This window comes from Scyliorhinus torazame, chromosome 14, assembly GCF_047496885.1.
Source record: "Scyliorhinus torazame isolate Kashiwa2021f chromosome 14, sScyTor2.1, whole genome shotgun sequence".
NCBI lineage: Eukaryota > Metazoa > Chordata > Chondrichthyes > Carcharhiniformes > Scyliorhinidae > Scyliorhinus > Scyliorhinus torazame.
In genome coordinates this window covers 105,692,020-105,710,792 of record NC_092720.1, presented here as the reverse complement: position 1 = coordinate 105,710,792, position 18,773 = coordinate 105,692,020, and the positions used below count along the sequence as shown (strand labels likewise).

The following is an 18,773-nucleotide window of genomic DNA, read 5'->3' as shown; positions in this document are numbered from 1 at the left end:
GTCACAAGTCCTGAAACTGCTGTGTGATGGTCCCTACCCAATTCTGATTTTTACACTCTGCACAATTCATGTTGAATAACAGGCAGTAAAGCTAAAAATTTACCCCCACATTTCTTCCATTCTTTAAACTAATTTATCCTCTTGTCGCTCATTCATGGCTGCACTGCCTTGTTTGCACTCAGCTGTCTCCATTGCATCTTAGAGCGTTTCTCATACATTCCACCCCATGAAAAATCTCTTCCACTTATGGTGTTATTCAACCAAAATAATTTGATGTCCGGTTTTGGGTGCGTTTAGCGTGGTGTTTCTCGCTGCTGCACAACGAAATGCCCCGCTATTCAACGGCATTTTGCCAGTTTTTCTGGCCTCGGGGAGTTTCTCTCCGCCGAGGTCTCACTTGGGGCGTTTCCTGCTGGTGAGCCCAGCAGGAAAGGATGCTCACAGGTCAGGGCGGCATTTTGGAAGGCTGGCCCGATTCTCATCCCCCCCCAACCAGCTTTCAGGCTCCCCCTGTTTTTGACTGCCCCTACTCCCCAATCTTGTGAAACCCTCACCCCCCTCCACCTGGTATGGCCTCCCCAAGCTCGATCCCTGGCAGTGCCACTCTGGCATCTGAACACCCTGGTACTGCCAGCCTGGCACCCTCGCAGTTCCTCTCCCGGATGTCCATATTGCACTGCTAGGGTGCCAGATTGGCAGTGCGAAAGTACCCATGTGCCAGTGAGTGCCCGGGTGCCTCCTGCCAGTCCCCGATCACCCGGGTGTCTCTAATGGCCTGGAAGACCCCCCCACTTCCAGGTGCCATTATGACTGGTCCGTGCTTCTGTGGATCAGTTCTAAACGGCGCCCTGGCGAGGTCTCCCAGGCGCGACCATTAGGTCCCGGGCGTCGGGAGAAACTGGGGACCGCATATTTGAAGTCTAATGACTCATTTAAATATGTTGATCTGGGTCACGCCCAGCGAGTATGAGATCCAGATTGCAACATCTCACAAGAGTCCATTAAATCTTGCGAGACGTTTCAAGCTCCGCAATCTTATGAGATTCAACAGCCTCGTCCCGACACCAAGTCGGACACGACAAGCCCGCTGAATCGCACCATTTGCCTTTCATTTCTGTTCACAACTTGGAGAAATGCATCTATCAAGCTTTCCATATTCATCAAGCAGAGTCGGCACTAGGGAATCAAATCCGGAAAGTATACTCAGTAATAACGAAGGGAGAGGTGGCACAGTGGTCAGCACTACAGCCCCACGGCACAGAGGACCCGGGTTCAATCCTGGCCCTGGGTCACTGTCCGTATGGAGCTTGCACATTCTCCCCCTGTCTGTGTGGGTCTCACCTACACAGCCCAAAGATTTGCAGAGTAGCTGGATTGGCCATGCTAAATTGCCTCTGAATTGGGAAAAAAACTCAATAAAATAATAGCTAAGGGACAATAAGTGACCAACCTTCTTCCATCGTTTCAAGCATCAATGTTCACGCAGGGAGTATTGTTCAATATGCAGCATCCTTACACTACCTAAAGAAAGACTTCCGATGAAGACGATGTACTGGCAGTTGCACGTCAGGTGGCTCTCCTCCCGAGGACCCGTAATATAAACACTTTTTAGCAAAAACTTTTCAAAAAACTGGGCAATTCATTCCCCAAACCTTAGCAGGACGGGGGAAGAAAGAGAGAGAAAAATGCCTGGAAAATACCAGTCCAGGGTCCGAATGGAGACCAGGAGTGGAAGGGGCCTGGAACGGAGACAGTCAGGTGATCCGATGAGCGCACAAGGCGGCAGAGCGCAAGTTTCGCCGGATGCGAGGAGGGCAGACCAGCCATGCCAAAGCCCTCCCTCACCGAGGGGGAGCTGGACGGCATCCCTCTCAGAGGCACTGAGGTAACACCGGCAGGAGATAAAAATGGACATACAGGCCGCAGTGAAGGACGCAGTGGCCGGAACTTTGGCGCAGATACAGATTGGCCTGAGCAGAGCGGAAAAGAGGCTGGAAGCCCAAGAAGCACCCATCAAAGACTTAGAGAAAGCCGCAACCGATCAGAGTGACCAGATCGTGGCACTGGAGAGAGAGGTGGCGAGGTTGGCCGCGACGCAGGGCAACCTGAGGGGAAAAGTTGAGGATCAGGAAAACCGCTCAAGGAGGCAAAACCTGCAGGGATCCCAAGAACTACGTGGCCCAGATGTTGGGCAACCTGGTGGGAAGGGAGATTTTCCCCAACCCACCAGAAATATACAGGGCACACGGTTGCTGCGACTGGAACTCAAAGCCGGGGAACAACCAAGGGCGATAATAGCCAAACTGCACCGATACCCGGACCGGGAAAGAATCCTGCGCTGGACCAGGCAGTCCAAAAACTGCAGTTGGGAAGGAGGCAGAAATAGAATATACCAGGGCATTGGGGCTGACCTTGCCAAGCGCCGAGCAGAATTTAACAGGGCGAAAGCCACTCTGTACATGAACGGAGTACGCTATGGTTTGCTGGACCCAGCCAAGCTCTGGGTCACATATCAGGGCAAAGAACATTTTTTCACAGCCCCTGCCGAAGCAGACAGGTTTGTCGCAGAGTGTGGACTGGAACAGCGAAAACAGGGGAAATGATAAAGATCCCCCAAACATATCCTGATCGACAAGCAGCATGCCACCACCTGAAAGGCCCCATTCGTGCAAACGAGAGTAGCGGCAGAGGAAAGGTGGAGTGGTAATCGGGAAAAGTGCAGGGTAAGATGGAGAAAGAATGCTCGAGGAAAAAACAGGACAGTAATCCTGGGAGGGGGGTCACCACACTAGCGGGAAAGCTAGCGCTGGGAGCCTGCAACAAATAGAGGCCGCGGCACACCCCAACAGCTCCTAGGGGGTGGGGGGGACAAGCAGCGAGCGACAGGGGAGCAAAGGGGGGGGAAGAGCTGAAGGAAATGGTAGGGGGGGCACGGGAAGGGGGCGAAAGGGAATGGGAAGGTGGGTGGGGGAGACTGGGAAGGGAGGAGGACACGGAGAGAGAAAACGACAGGAGTGGAGCGAAAGCAACAATATGTCTACAAAGGGTCGCAACCAGGGGCCCGGAGCAAAGGAGCACTGCAAGCAACCATCCAGTATAGCCTCTGGGCAAAGAGAGATCCCGGAGTACAGGGGCCTCCCCATGTGGTGGACATACAGTTGGTGGCCCTGTTGGATGCCCCCTGGACAGAGGGAGACCCCGGAGCGCAGGGACTCGATCGCGTGGGGAGACCATTGACTGCGGGCATCTTGGACAGCCCCCAACAAAGAGTAATCCCGGAGGGCAGGGGCGCAAACACCAGGTTAATTTCACAGGAGCGACGGGACAAAAGCCCCCCCATCAGAATAGTCACCTGGAATGTCAGGGGACTTAATGGTCCAGTGAATAGATCCAGGGTCTTCACCCACCTAAGAAACATGAAAGCCGACATAGTCTTCCACCAAGAGACACACCTGAGAGAGTAGGATGTTGCTCTTTTTAACCTTAGTCTATTTGCTCTGTTTACGTCACCTTTGCTCATGAGTCGTCAGGTATCTTTATGATACCGCCACGTGGTTCAAGTTCAGGTTATGATTAATAATACAGCACACCGCCTAGTAAGGATTAAAACAACGGTCATTTATTATATACAACAAGCAATATTAATACCCTAATACTACTTTCTATATAATAAACCTATCACTACTGGCCAATACTTAACTTAGGAAGAGCCCACCAGGTCAGGGAAACGAATGGCTTGTCCAATCAGATCTGGCCCGCGGGATTCAAAAGGCTGCTACAGGTCGGTGGCTAGGTGTCTCTACCGGATAGCGATCGCTGGATTCAAACTTACAGTTGCCGGTGGCTGGTCTTGCGAAGGTCTCGAGCAGGCAAAGAGGAGAGAGAGAGAGATCTGAACTTGGACCTTCACTTTTATAGGGCCCAGGGGCTTCCCGCCTCCCGGGGCGGCCCTTGACCCTGAGTCCCAAGTGATTGGATCTGTCCCCAATCTCTGGGGTCCATGTGTCCAATGGTGAGGCGATTCCTCGTTCGGGGGGTGGTCACTCACCTATCTTTGTTTCGGCCACTGCAGGCAGCGACAGGTCTGGCCCAGAATTCAATTGCTAATGTGTTGCAATTGTTCCCGGGATAGCCGATTTAACTGCAGATGTCTGGATAGATGGGCTGCAAACAGTCCTGAATGCAACTGCAAATACCTGGGTTGATGGGCTGTTGATAGCCCTGAGGATCGATCTGGGCTAACTTCCCAGAGCCGAATATGCAATACTGTCTGCAGCTGCCTGCTTGTGTCTTCTTAGCTGCTTTTCCCAGCAGTCTTTCGGGTTAGCCATTTTAAACTGGGATTTGGCCAGATTAATCGGAACGCAGCCATTTTACGTGGCTACTTTCCCGCCTTGTGATCCTAACGCGAAGCGTGACGGATCACATAAATTTTGTCCTCTTCGTTTCCTGACCGGGGGGGGGGGGGGGGGGGGGGTACCTCCTACATGGCCACTACTCTGACCCTAGCTATGCACAAGAATTTACCTAAACAATTCTTGAGGGCGCTATGTCAGGCAGGGGCATGTGTCTAAAAAAAAATAACTGGGAACCTCTAATTTTACCTAAACAATTCTTCAAGTATTATACAATCTTATCTCTCTAAACATACAATAACAATCACAACATTTAATATATTCTTTCCTGGCTTGGCAGTCAAGCTCAGGATCATACATTTCCAATCATTCTCTTTTTATTTACAGGAAAAACCGCCATTGCATGTTTTATTATTCATATGTCGCGGGGGTCTGGGGTCTGGTTGTAGCCGAATATCGGGGATCGGATCCGATAGACCGGGGTTCAAGCGCGGTACGCTCTCCTTTTCCACTTGCGGAGGTGCATGGTCTGTCCTGCACAACTGAGTATAGCCAATGTCAACAGTGCCTCAATGATGTGTGATAGAGAGTACCAAGTTATGAACTTGGCACACCAGGATAATGGTGTGGTTGGTGACTGGGCCCTCGGTACTACTGGGCCGTGAAGTGTTAACAGTAAAGGGGTTTGGAGTGATGGGGTCCGCGTTCCCGCGCAACCAAAAGTCCATAACAAACATGTTGAGCACAAAGAAAGGAGTCCTCAGGGCTGTCTTCTTTCTTTCCTTTTCCTGTTTTTGCTGGTTTTCTCCGGACTTGGAGCTTCTGGAATTCTGTAAGACAAGCGTAGTGTGTGTAAATACTTCGGTTTAATATCTGGTGTGTTGGTGTGTCTGTCCTTCTTGGGGCCAATTAAACCCTTATAATTGGTCACAATATGTGACTCTCCCCCCATATTTTTTTCAAAACAAATGTTTGGACACGGCACACTTCCCAATGGTGGACCAGTGCTAGGTTTATCATCCAAATGTTCCAGGATGTAAATAGCATGTGGCAGCAACCCAAAGGTTCCCTAGATAAAATAAAACTGTTTTTGAAAGAAAAGTTCGAATGAGGTGCGTGTGGGCCGCGACGGGTAAGATTTGGATGGAGTCCCCAGGTAGGACGGTTACCAATACCGTATCTTCCCTACCCGAGCGTTTTTGACCAACGGGGGGGGGGGGGGGTCCCCAGGCAGGGCGGGTCTCATGCCGTTTCTCCACTGCCTGAGCGACCAAAGAACGGACAAAAATGTAGTCATCATGGTGGGGTTACTGTTCTGATTCTACCATCAGATCAGAAGAGTCGCTATGATCGGGCATCTGGTCTGGTGACCACGTATCTGTGGACAAGTTGGTACCACTGAACAAGCGTCTGGCTTGTCCGTTTGGAAGAGAGCTAAAAAGTTCAGGTGAATGGGTGTGGGGCGGTGAGAGCATTCTCCTGTAGGACGAACAACATTTAACAAACAGACAGACAACATAAACATTCTGCAGGTTCCATCAGAAAGGACAACACTTTTCACCAAGTGTCCTTTAAATCATCATGTGGACACCTCAGTTCTCGGTCGCTATGGGCTCTGCCTTTTTCTTATCGAGAGTGCCTGTCGGTTGGGCACTCTGTGGGTTTTTAGGGCCATTGCATTCTGTAGCAAAATGTCCCAACTGTCTGCAATTGTAGCACTCTTGCGGTTTGGCTGGGGGGCTGTTCTTTCCCTCGTTTACCCAGGCGGGGTTGTGAAGAGTGGTTCTTACTGCCTGCACGTCTGCGGCGGCTTGGTTTTCCTCGGGGGTTCTAGTGGCTGATTTACCGTGAGCCGCTTGTTCCCAAACGCGGGACAATCTCTTGACCACCCACTTCTCATTATGAGCCTCCTCCGAGGGGTCATAATTGCTACAAGCATTCTGTCCTGCTTCCGTGGCATGGGAGATAAGAGTGCGGGTCCACTTGGCCATATTGTCTGGGGACAAATGGGCCCGATCTACGTTGCCGAAAACGGCTTAAAAATGAATCCACAAGCGTCCTGCGAACGCTGTGGGGTGTTCAGACTTTTTCTGTCTGCATTTATTCAGACCGTCTATGGGGTCACCCCGCTTGTACCCGATCGCATCCAGGATGGCGGCATGCATTTCTGCAAGGGTGCCTCCTCCTACATTCTGTGGATTGGGAAGGGCTGCTGCGACCGATGGGTCTAAGCTGAGGACCGTGAGCTTTACCTGCTCTTTCTCATCCAGGCCGTACATGGTCGCCTGGTGTTTGACGGTGGCAAAGAAATGGTGTGGGTCTGAAGCGGGGAGGAACGGTGTGATTTTGGCACACGCGTCCCGTAATTGGGTCACTGTGAGGGGGGTGGAATATAAGACCTCCGCCTCGTCTGCTGTGGCGGTGCAGTGGGTTGTTACAGGGTTCCTGGGAGCCTGTATTATCTGTTGTGTGGGGGGTGGGGGTGCTTTCCTCCTTTGGGGTTTTCCCTGCGCACATGCTCCCTGAACATATCTCTGCGCTGTCTCTTGCAGTTCTTCCCAATCAGGGCCGTCTTCCTGGTCTAAATTTTCCCCAAAGGTTTCTTGAAATCCCTTTTGGACAGAAAGCAGTGCTTTCAAGTCTGCAACCTGCTTTCGGCACTTAGCATGGTCCAAAGTACTCTGCCTTTGTTCCGTGGTTGTGGCGTGGAGCGCTCTCAAGGCTGCCTTGAGATCACTGCATTGTTTCTGGAGCTTCTCTAACTGGTTTTCTGTTTCTTCCTTTACCAGAACTGCACGCTGCAGGTCCTGATAAGCCTTTTCATACTGTGACTGGAAACTACTCAAGTGCGCCAGACAAGATTGGTGACCCCGTTTGGTGTCAGCCACCTCTTCGTCCTTTGCTGCTAATTTCCCTTTTAACTCCAGGTTCTCTTTCTCAATTTCGCATACATCGGTTTTACTCATCCGATGTATGCCTTCTATTTCCTTGCAGAGCGTCCTGACGACCTCCTCTGTGCCTCGCAATTGTGCCAGACAGGACACAATTGCCATCGGCTTGCACGCTTTTGCTGAACTCTTTTTGTGGATCTCACTCAGGTTCTCCCACCAAGTATGCCCTATACTTCCAGGACCTGAGTCGTTGTTGTTGCAGAAATCCTTCCACATGGGCCATCCTTTGCCCTGCAGAAATGTGCGGATTTCCACTTCCCAAACGGGACACTGTCCCGCTCCTATGCTGCTGACTGGTGCAACAGCAGAATCTTCGGGGCTCATGAGGCGCTGCATCGCTTGCATTGCCTGCATGGCTCTCTCTTAGCTGCTCGTTACGTTTGAATTTGGAACAGGGGGCTAAGGTGGTGTGGTAGATACGGGTACGGCTTGTGCTAATTTCCGAAATACCGACTGCCGATAGTTTTGACGCAACAAAAAATCTATCAGTTTTGCCTTATAGCCCTGTTAGTTACGCATGCATACACACACTTCCGGATTGTGAATTATTAACCAGAACCGCTTGAACACTTGTGGTTTTTTTTTTTGTTTTGTTTCCGCTTGGATTATAATTCAAAATGTTGGGGTTCTCCCGGAGTGGTTTTCCACTTCTAAGTCGGGTCCCATCAGGATGTCGCCAATTATGTTGCTCTTTTTAACCTTAGTCTATTTGCTCTGTTTACGACACCTTTGCTCATGAGTCGCCAGGTATCTTTATCATACCGCCACGTGGTTCAAGTTCAGGTTATGATTAATAATACATCACACCGCCTAGTAAGGATTAAAACAACGGTCATTTATTATATACAACAAGCAATATTAATACCCTAATACTACTTTCTATATAATAAACCTATCACTACTGGCCAATACTTAACTTAGGAAGAGCCCACCAGGTCAGGGAAACGAATGGCTTGTCCAATCAGATCTGGCCCGCGGGATTCAAAAGGCTGCTACAGGTCGGTGGCTAGGTGTCTCTACCGGATAGCGATCGCTGGATTCAAACTTACAGTTGCCGGTGGCTGGTCTTGCGAAGGTATCGAGCAGGCAAAGAGGAGAGAGAGAGAGATCTGAACTTGGACCTTCACTTTTATAGGGCCCAGGGGCTTCCCGCCTCCCGGGGCGGCCCTTGACCCTGAGTCCCAAGTGATTGGATCTGTCCCCAATCTCTGGGGTCCATGTGTCCAATGGTGAGGCGATTCCTCGATCGGGGGGTGGTCACTCACCTGTCTTTGTTTCGGCCACTGCAGGCGGCGACAGGTCTGGCCCGGAATTCAATTGCTAATGTGTTGCAATTGTTCCCGGGGATAGCCGATTTAACTGCAGATGTCTGGATAGATGGGCTGCAAACAGTCCTGAATGCAACTGCAAATACCTGGGTTGATGGGCTGTTGATAGCCCTGAGGATCGATCTGGGCTAACTTCCCAGAGCCGAATATGCAATACTGTCTGCAGCTGCCTGCTTGTGTCTTCTTAGCTGCTTTTCCCAGCAGTCTTTTGGGTTAGCCATTTTAAACTGGGATTTGGCCAGATTAATCGGAACGCAGCCATTTTACGTGGCTACAAGGATCAACTGCAGGTAAGGAAGGGCTGGGTGGGACAGACCTACCATTCCTGTTACGGGACGAGGGTCAGGTGGTAGCCATACTAATTAATAAGAGGACGATGTTTAAGACAACGAAGATGGTTAAGGACCCAGCGGGGATGGGATGTCTCAGCGGGGCACCGGTTGTCCTCGTTAACATGTACGCTCCCAACATTAATAAAGACCATGGGGGAAATCCCCGACATAGCTACGCATCGACTGATCATGGGGGGGGGGGGGGGCTTTAATTGTGTACAGGACCCACAGAGACAGGTTGAACCCCAAAGTGGGAAAAACCTCAAAAATGGCGAAGGAACTTGATCGTTTCATGGAACAGATGGGGGCGGTGGACTTTCGGAGGTTCACCCACCCAGGGGAGAAGGAGTTCTCCTTCTTTTCCCCAGTGCATAACATATACTCTCGGATCGATTTCTTTGTGGTGGGGTAATCGGTGCTTCCAGAGCTGGTCAAGGCAGAATATTCCCCAATCGTAATCGGCGACCACGCTCCACATTACATGGATGTGACGTTGGAGACAGGCAGTGCCCAACGGCCCACATGGAGGTTGGACAGTGCACTGCTGGTTCGACAAGACCTTTCGCAAGAAAGTATCACAGGCCATAGCAGAGTACACGGAGAACAACCAGAACGGGGAGGTCTCACCCTTCACGTTCTGCGAGGCGCTAAAGGCCGTGGTTAGAAGGGAAATTATCGTCTTTAAAGCACAAAGAGACAGGGGGGAGAGAGCGGCTAGGCAACAACTGGTTGACTCCATACTGGAGGGAAACCGTAAATACTCCGACCGTAGAGCTCCTGGCGGAGAGTAAAAAGCGACAAATGGACTTTGATCTGCTCTCCATGAGGAAAACAGTGTACCAACTCCGCCAGGCATGGGGGACCCTATACAATACAGAGACAAAGCCAGATGCCTGCTGGCACACCAGCTGAAAAAGCAGGCTGCCAAAAGAGAGATCACGAAAATTAGAGACAGCAGAGGCACATTAGAAACAGACCCAGACAAGGTCAGCAAAACCTTTGAGGCCTTTTACCGGGGCTGTACACCTCAGAGACCCCAGCAGGGAAATTGGGGATGAAACAGTTCCTCGATGGACTGGACAGTCCAGTCGTGGGGGAGGACAGAAAACGGGGCCTGGGAGCACCACTAGAACTGGGAGAGATCATGGAGAGTATCAGCTCCATGCAGGCGGGGAAGGTGACGGGTCTAGACAGTTTCCTGGCAGACTGCTGCAAAAAACTTGCAACAGTACTGGCCCCGCACCCTGTGGGAGATGTTCACAGACTCGCTGGCTCGGGGCACACTGCCACTTACGCTGGCACAAGCCTCAATCTCACTAATACCTAAGAAAGACAAAGACCCAACGGAGTGCGGTTCATACAGACCCATCTTGCTACTAAACGTAGACGCCAAAATATTGGCCAAGATCCTAGCCAAAAGGCTGGAGAACTGCATATCAGAGGTGGTTGCAGAGGATCAAATGGACTTTGTCAAAGGCAGACATCTAACATCAAACATCAGGCGCCTGCTGAACGTGATCATGACCCCCATCCGGGGAAAGAACACCAGAGGTGATCGTCTCCCTAGATGCAGAAAAGGCCTTCAACAGAGTTGAATGGAAATACCTCATAGAGGTACTGGAGCGGTTTGGGCTCTGTTTGAAGCTCCTGTACAACGCTCCCATGGCGAACACCACCAGGTCCCAATACTTGGAGCTGCACAGGGGCACCAGGCAAGGATGCCCGTTGTCCCTCTGCTGTTTGCCCTAGCGATCGCACTCAGAACAGCAAAGAACTGTAGGGGGATCCAAAGAGGAGGCAGAGAGCACAGATTCTCACTCTATGCGGATGACCCGCTCCTCACATCTCGGACCCACAAAGCAACATGGAAGGAATCAGTGCGTTCCTGAAAGAGTTTGGTGCCTTCTCGGGCTACAAACTCAGCATGAGCAAAAGCGGGACCTTCAAGGTGAACCTGCAAAGGGAAGGGGCAGCACTGGTGGGACTGCCGTTTAAACAAGCCCAACACAAATTCCGCTACCTGGGGATTTAAATCGCTCATGACTGGACAGGGATCCACAAGTGGACTCTGACCAGTCTGACAGAGGAAATAAAAAAGGACCTGCAGAGGTGGAACACACTCCCACTCTCCCTCGCGGGGAGAGTCCAGACGATCAAAATGAACGTGCTGCCCAGGTACCCTTCCTACTTCGATCCACCCCGATCCAAATCCCCAAGGCCCTTTTCAACTCACTGGACAAACTAATCATGCCATTTTTATCGGGGGGAGGGGGCGGGGGGGGGGGGGTGGGAGAGAATGCTAAGATCCCAAAGAAGGTCCTACAGAAAACAAAGCGGGGATACTAGCCCTCACAAAACTACATTGCTACCACTGGGCAGCGACGGCAGAAATGTTGTGGGATGGATAAAGGAGCCAGAAGCTGAGTGGATGCACGTGGAGGAGGCCTCCTGTGTGGGGACCTCGCTCCGGGCCCTCGCCATGGCGGCACTCCCATCCCCACCCAAAAAACACTCCAGCAGCCCAGTGGTGGTAGCTATCCTCCAGACCTGGAACCAATTCGGCCTGACCAAATGGTCTGACAAAGCCCCCATCTGCAATAACCACAGGTTCATACCGGCACTCACCAACGCCACCTTCAAAAGGTGGAGACAAGACGGGGGGACACTGACAGTCAGGTACCTATACACTGACGGTTAGGTCACAACACTGGAAGAACTGATGCAGAGATTCCAATTAGCAACGAATACAGATATCTGCAGCTTAAAAACCTCCTTCGAAAGGAGACAAGGATGTACCCGCGACCACCGCGACAGACACTATTAGAAGACCTACTGGACGTAGACATTCTAGGCAGAGGGAACTGTAGCGACATGTATGAACGACTGGTAGAGAGGGCTGACACTGTACTGGACGCAACGAGGAGGAAATGGAAGTCCTGGGGTTTGAAATAGTGTGGGGATTCTGGAGCGAAGCACTGCATAGAGTCAACTCCACCTCCACGTGCGCAAGACTCAACCAAACGCAACTAAAAACTTGACAAGAACCTGAATGAGTTGGTTCTTCCCGGAGGTGGAGGACAGATGTGCCCCAGACTTGTTGGGTACTGGACAGCCTTCTTCGAGGCAATGTCCAAAGTGGTGGGGATGAGGGTGGAGCCGTGCCCAAAAGTGTCGGTCTTCGGGGCATCAGACCAGCCAGATCTGTTCATGGGGAGGAGGGCCGATGCCCTTGTCTTTTCTTCCCTGATCGCCCGCCGTACAATCCTGCTCGGCTGGCTGTCTGCAGCACCACCCAAAGCTGCAGACTGGTCGTCCGACCTCTCAGAATCTCACCAAATGGAGTAAATCAAATTTGCCATCCGTGGGTCAGAAGAGGGCTTCCACAAAACATGGGAGCCATTCACCCGATAGTTCCAGGAGTTGTTTGTGGCCAGCAACTAAGTAGTCAGAAGCCGGGAAGAGGTAGCCAAGACATGATAGGAGAGGAGTGAGGGAGGACTCAGGGGGAACAAGAAGGGGTAGCCAAACCCAGCAAGAAAGGGGGTAGCAGGGAAGAAGGGGGGAGAAATAATAGAGGGGAACCAGAAGGGAGAAAGGAGAAGGGAACACAAACTGGGGGGGGGGGGGAGCACAGAGGAGGACAATGGCCACAACAAACACAGCAAGGCAAAAAGAGAAAGAACAGGAAGAAGCAACGACCCATGGCCTAAGCTTACACAACTGTACAGCGATAAAAAGCGAACCAAAAAGTGTAAACAGCATCGGGGCACCACCCAGGTGCCCCTCCCACCCTGTTTTGTTTTGTAAAAAAAAAGAAAAGGGCGGGGAGAATCCCTTTCTCATTACTTGTTTTTTCTTCCTTTGTTTTTGTGTATGTATATTTGTAGTTAGGCCATGTACAAAACCCAATAAAAAACATTTAAAAAAAATACTATCTCAGGAAAATTGCTGTACTTAATCTGAAATCCAGAAGATTGTTCAAACAATGTGGAACAGCACAGCAACATACAGTTTTCTCGCATTATTCTGTTGAGGGTGGTTCCGTGCTGCGAGCCAGTCTGAATTAACACTGGATTTTTTTTAGGAGTGGTTGGAAACAAGTGAGAGAGCTGGAAAGTCCCAGAACTTGGCAAACAACCAACAATTTCAGGAAGTCATTGTGCCCAGCCAGAAGAAAATGAAAACGAAACCAGCACCGACTTCTTTGAAACACTTAAAGTCTGGCAAAGCAACAGTCGCTAGTTTGATGCGATTGGTCCGTAGGATAACCTTTTCGTTTTACTGGTTTTGCTCAAACTATATGCGGAGGTTTTCTTTTTCAGAAGCCGGAGGTGAGGCGTCGAAGGAGGAGAATGGAAGCTGTGGAGAAGCGCTACGATCCCAAAGACACCACTTTGAAATTTGTAAAGAGAAAGGACGGGATCACAGGTAAAATACCGATCAGTGCGCGGCCGCAGCGTTACAGCTGGAAAATAAAGACACAGATTTATTTGTATCGACTGTAAGTGCCTGTAGCGTTTAAGGTGGTTTCACAAAGCATACCAGGCCACTTTCAGAAATATTGGGTTCAGATAAAACTTTTGTCAAATAAGTCGGATTTAAGGAGTGTCTTAAGGGCAGAAAGCGGGGTAAAGGATTTGGGGAATTCGAGAGCTTGGGGCCCATGCAGACTGCTGAGGGGGCAGGAATTCAGATCGCTGAAACTGGTTCTGTCACTCAACAATTTCTCCTTTAACTTGACTCACTTTTGCAAATAAACGGTGTGGCGATGGGTATCTTCATGGGCCAACAAAAACAGGAAATACTGAAGTATGGCAGCAGATCTGACAGCGTCTGTGGAGAGAGAAGGGAGCTAACATTTCGAGTGACCACCTTGCAGAATATCTTGAGTCTGTCCACAAGATTGACCCCAACCTTTCTGTTGCTTCCCATTTCAACTCAGCAACTTGCTTTCATATGTACATGTCTGTTCTTGGCCTGCTGAATGCTCCAGTGATGCCCAACTCAAACTGGAAGAACAACACCCAATCCTCCGATTAGGCACGTTACAGCCTTCTGAACATTGAGTTCAACAGCTTTAGACTGTGGACTTTCCTCTCCATCTTGACCCCCCCTTTTGTTTTCTGTTATTCTGTTCCCCAAGTTTGTCCTAAATCTTCCCCCACATGGCCAGTGTCCCTTGTTGTTCAGTTTTGCTCCACCTGAGCACTGACCTCTATTCTCCGAATACATTATGCTATCCTACCACTCTTCCGTCCCTAATGGAACCATTAACAGCCCCTTTGTCTCATGTCCATGACATCTTTGTCAATCTGTCCTCAGTTCCGACCTATTACTGATGGGTGCCCGACACCCATCTCCAAGTATATAATTCAGCATAGTCCATCCATTTTTAGTTCTGGAAAAGAATCTCCGATCAAGCAACAGATGGCCCATTCAAATATGCATTCATCTGCCATTTGGATGTATTAGTTTCCTTTTCAATGTCAAAGTGAGGTGTTTGCAATTGAAAAATAAGATTATCATTGACTTTAGGTGATACTAATATTTTCTTTTTATATATTTTAATTCTCCTTTTTTCTCCCAAATTTGCACCCACCATTAATAAACAATAATCAGTAACGAATATAATGTCAATCCCCATATCAGTAACAACGATCCCACCCTCCCACCAAACCCCAAACATTACCCCGCATATTCACATAAACAAATGACAAAAAGGAATCAGGAATCACCCATAGTCACCATTAACACACACAGTTCCCCTCCCCCAACCCTCCCAACCACCCCCCAACTAATGTTCGATGTTATCCAGTTCTTGAAAGTGCATAATGAATAATGCCCATGAATTGTAGAACCCCTCCATCCTTCCCCTCAGTTCTAACTTAACCTTCTCAAGAGTCAAGAATTCCAACAGGTCCCGCCGCCACGCCGGGCGGGGCACAGGGTGGAGAGGTTGCTCTCCATCCCATCAGGATCCGCCTTCGGGCGATCAACGAGACGAAGGCTACAACATTTGCCTCCGCACCTGTTTCCAACTCCAGCTGGTCCGACGCCCCGAATATGGCCTCCCAAGGGCCCTGGTCCAGTTTCATATGCACCACTTTAGAGATTATCCTAAAAACCTCCTTCCAGTAATCTTCCAATTTCGGACAGGACCAAAACATATGAACGTAATTAGCACCCCCCCCCCCAACATTCACGCACATCTACCCCTTCAAAGAATCGGCTCATCCTCGCCCTTGTGAGGTGGGCTCTATATACCACCTTCAGCTGTATCAGCCCAATCTCGTTCACTCTCCGGAGCACCTCACACCAGAACCCCTCCTCCATACCCTCACACCAGAACCCCTCCTCCATACCCTCTCCCAACTCTTCCTCCCACTTTGCTTTGCTCCCAGAGGTGCCTTCTTCTCTTCCAAAATAGCTCTGTAAATCGCCGACCCTACCCCCTTCTCCAGCCCCCCTGTCGTCAGCACCCCCTCCAGCAATGTGGAGGCCGGTTCCACCGGGAAGCTCTGTATCTTCTTTCTGGCAAAATCTCGAACCTGCATGTATCTAAACATTTCCCCCTGCTCCAGCCCATACTTCGCTTCCAGCTCCTTCAATCCTGCAAACCAACCCCCAAGAAACAAATATTTTAGTGTTTTAATCCACTTCTCCTCCCATTTCCTAAAATTTCCATCCCACTTCCCTGACTCAAATCTGTGGTTCCCCCGAATCGGCATTTCCCTTTACCCTGCCCCAACCCGAAGTGTTGGCGAAACTGCCTCCAAATTCTCAATGAAGCTATTATTACCGGACTCCCTGAGTATTTCCCCGGGGCCATCGGGAGCAGCGCTGTTGCTTACGCCTTCAATCCCGACCCCCTGCGCAAACTCTCCTCCGTTCTGACCCACTGGGAATCAACCCCTCTGACCCAGTTCCGCACCTTCTCCACATTTGCCGCCCAGCAGTAATACACCAGGTTCGGAAGACCCAAACCCCCTGCCTACCTTCCCCTCTGTAGCAGCACCTTTCTAACTCTGGCCACCTTCCCTCCCCATATGAACGAGGTAATCATTCCTTCAATCTCTCTGAAAAATGCTTTTGGCAGGAAAATTGGCAGGCATTGGAAAATAAACAGAAATCACGGCAACACTTTAATTTTAACCGCCTGTACCCGACCCGCCAGTGACAGAGGGAGACAATCCCACCTTGCCAGATCAGCTTTCACTCTCCCCGCCAAACTAGAAATGTTGTACCTGCGGAGCCCCCCACACGCCCGGGCAACTTGCACACCCACGTAAAGTGAATCCCTGCCCTACGGAATGTCAGCCCCCCCACCCCTGCCCCCACCCCTGGCTGACACACCACAAAATACTCACTCTTGTCTGTAGTTTGATTTGTACCCCGAGAAAGCTCAAACACCCAAAGCAGCTCCAATAGTCCCCCTATTAGGTGATACTAATATTTTTTAAGGGGGTTGCTTTCAGTTAAAATACTCCGTTGCTTTTGGAAAGCTATAGAGATACAGAGGGCTGGATTCTCCGTCCCGCCGCGCCAATTTTCAGCCTCGACCCGCCGGCTGGATTCTCCGTTGCGCCGGCCGGTCAATGGGGTTTCCCATTGTGGGGCAGCCCCACGCCGTTGGGACACCCCCGGGCGCTGGCAAAACGGAGCACCCCGACGGCGGAGAATCCGGCCCTGAGTGTTTTCATCATGGTCTTAACATTTACTGACATACCTGTATAAACTCCAATTAATCATTTCATCATGGACATGATTCTCCGTTAGCCAACGCCAAAATCGGGAAAGGCGATTGGGTGGAGAATCGGTTCCGACAGCAAAATGACGGCATTTTCCGCCCGATCACCGAATGCGATTTCGGCGTCGGCAAGCGGAGAATTCCTCCCAAAGACTCAGAAACGGAAATTCCCAGCCGAAGGTGTTTGGAAGCAATGGGAAAAAAGGAATTATCAGTCATGTTGCCATTGGAAATAATGCTCCTTTCATCACCAACATTTGTAACTGTTTATTCCCCAATTTAGATCAAGTTTCTTTGAACAATTCAAATAAAAAGTTTGTTTTTAAATATTTGGGAAGCATTTTCTTTGGCCCATACTTTGCAGTGGTAAATGGCTGTGAAACTGACTGCATTCGCTGTCATTATTCCAGTGAACCTGTATCAACTTCTGGAGTCTATACATAGGCATAATTCATCAGACAATCTAAAGACCTATGATCATATGCTTCTCCTGAGGCAATTCTTAACTTTATTTTAGCTTCTACCTGAATCCAAACATAATGATTTATTTGTTATCTGAAAACATGAAATAAAAGTGAAGGGTAATAGGTACTTTTAACTTCCTGATTTGCCGAGTTTGATAGGCTGCTTACCTGTCTGCTGACATCACTGCTGCTGCACACTGAGACATTCCCTTAACCTGGCACTAGATTTAAATTGCTGTGGGGTAATGGGGGAAATCACATCACAAGATTGCTAGATCTTTGTGGATCCCTTTGTTTAAGATCAGCAGCAAGTTACCTGTCTTCACAACTGACTGGAAAATCTGACCTGTACATTTTAAAACCATAGATTCTCTTGGTCAAATTTCTAATGAAAGATGTCTATTTCAGGAGACGATGACACAGATGTTCTGAGAATAGAAATGTCCTGCGGACATGCTGTAGATCCCAATTCACTCACTGGATGGTGTCGGAGCCTAATAGACCAGGTCAGTGCCTTGGACAAAATTAATCCGTTTTTTAAGTGATTGTTAAAAGTGATATTTTTAAAATATAATTTTCAAATTCTGTTCTAGGGCCATTTCACATTCCACTGTCCTGCTGCACAGGGCCACACTGAGGAGAAATGTAATGCGGAATGGTCTTATGTCGAGGTTCGCAGACATGCGCTGCTGACTGATGAGGAACAGCGGTATTTTGAAGAGAAGGTTGCCACACTCGCTGCTGCAAAATACTGTGATTACAAATGGGTAATTCAATGCCAGCAATTTACTTTATAGTTAATAATAAAAATCGGGGACAATACAGGAACGGAGAAAGCTACGACAAGTCAGGATGGTGTGAGGTTGTAGAAGAGTAAGGCAATCAGCATGGTTGATTCAGGTATTGCCTATAAGAATACTTTTTTTGAGGAAAAATTGAAAAAGGCTATCTTTCATGACGTTTTATGGTGAGGAAGATTGAATAGACTGTGGATCTTTTCTGTTTGAAAATAGCAGACTGAGAGGTGACCTATTTGAAGTCTTGCAAATTATTATGGGGTTCAGTAAAGGAGATGTAGGAAAGTAAATCTTGTGGGTGGAATTTTCCACTCCCATTAGTGGCGGGATTTGGGGGCACAGAATTTGAAATTTGGGGAATTTGTTTGCAGAGGGGCAGTAGAAAAGTGGCAAGGATAACAGGGGACAGGGTCAGAGTGGGCATGGTTGTGGGCTCTGAGGAGAATGAAGGCATTTGGAGGGGGATGGGAACATGGTCCAGGGTAATAGGTTGACAGAAAGGAGATTAAAGGTGACATTGGCTGTGTCAATGGTAATGGGCTGGAAATTAGTGGGTGACGGGGACCGTAAAAGATAGTGGAGCATGTCTGGAAGTAATATGCACCATATTTCCAGTCACACCAATGCAACACATTGAATGTAAAAGTGCAATACCTTAAACTTGAACTTTTCAGGTAGGTGGAGTTCAAAGTCAATACAATTGGCTGACTAGAGGGATATCTAGTAATTATGGGGAAACTGTATAAGAACAATGTTCAGTTGTGATCCCCATTCTATGGTGATTGCCACATCGCAGGAG

General features: G+C 49.4%; 1 protein-coding gene across 3 annotated transcripts in view; it reads left to right on the top strand.

The window, feature by feature from the left end:
* Nucleotides 1-18,773, top strand: part of LOC140389934 (E3 ubiquitin-protein ligase DDB_G0292642) — a 41,453-nt gene that overhangs the window by 7,567 nt on the left and 15,113 nt on the right. For 2 of the 3 annotated variants that reach the window (XM_072474592.1, XM_072474593.1), the window contains exons 2-4: nt 13,289-13,394; nt 17,586-17,683; nt 17,771-17,944. In XM_072474592.1, the coding sequence (XP_072330693.1) occupies nt 13,319-13,394; nt 17,586-17,683; nt 17,771-17,944 (348 nt within the window). In that variant the 5' untranslated portion in view covers nt 13,289-13,318. Of the gene's footprint in view, nt 1-13,070; nt 13,395-17,585; nt 17,684-17,770; nt 17,945-18,773 lie in introns of those variants that run through there. The other variant, XM_072474591.1, reaches the window with a different exon arrangement.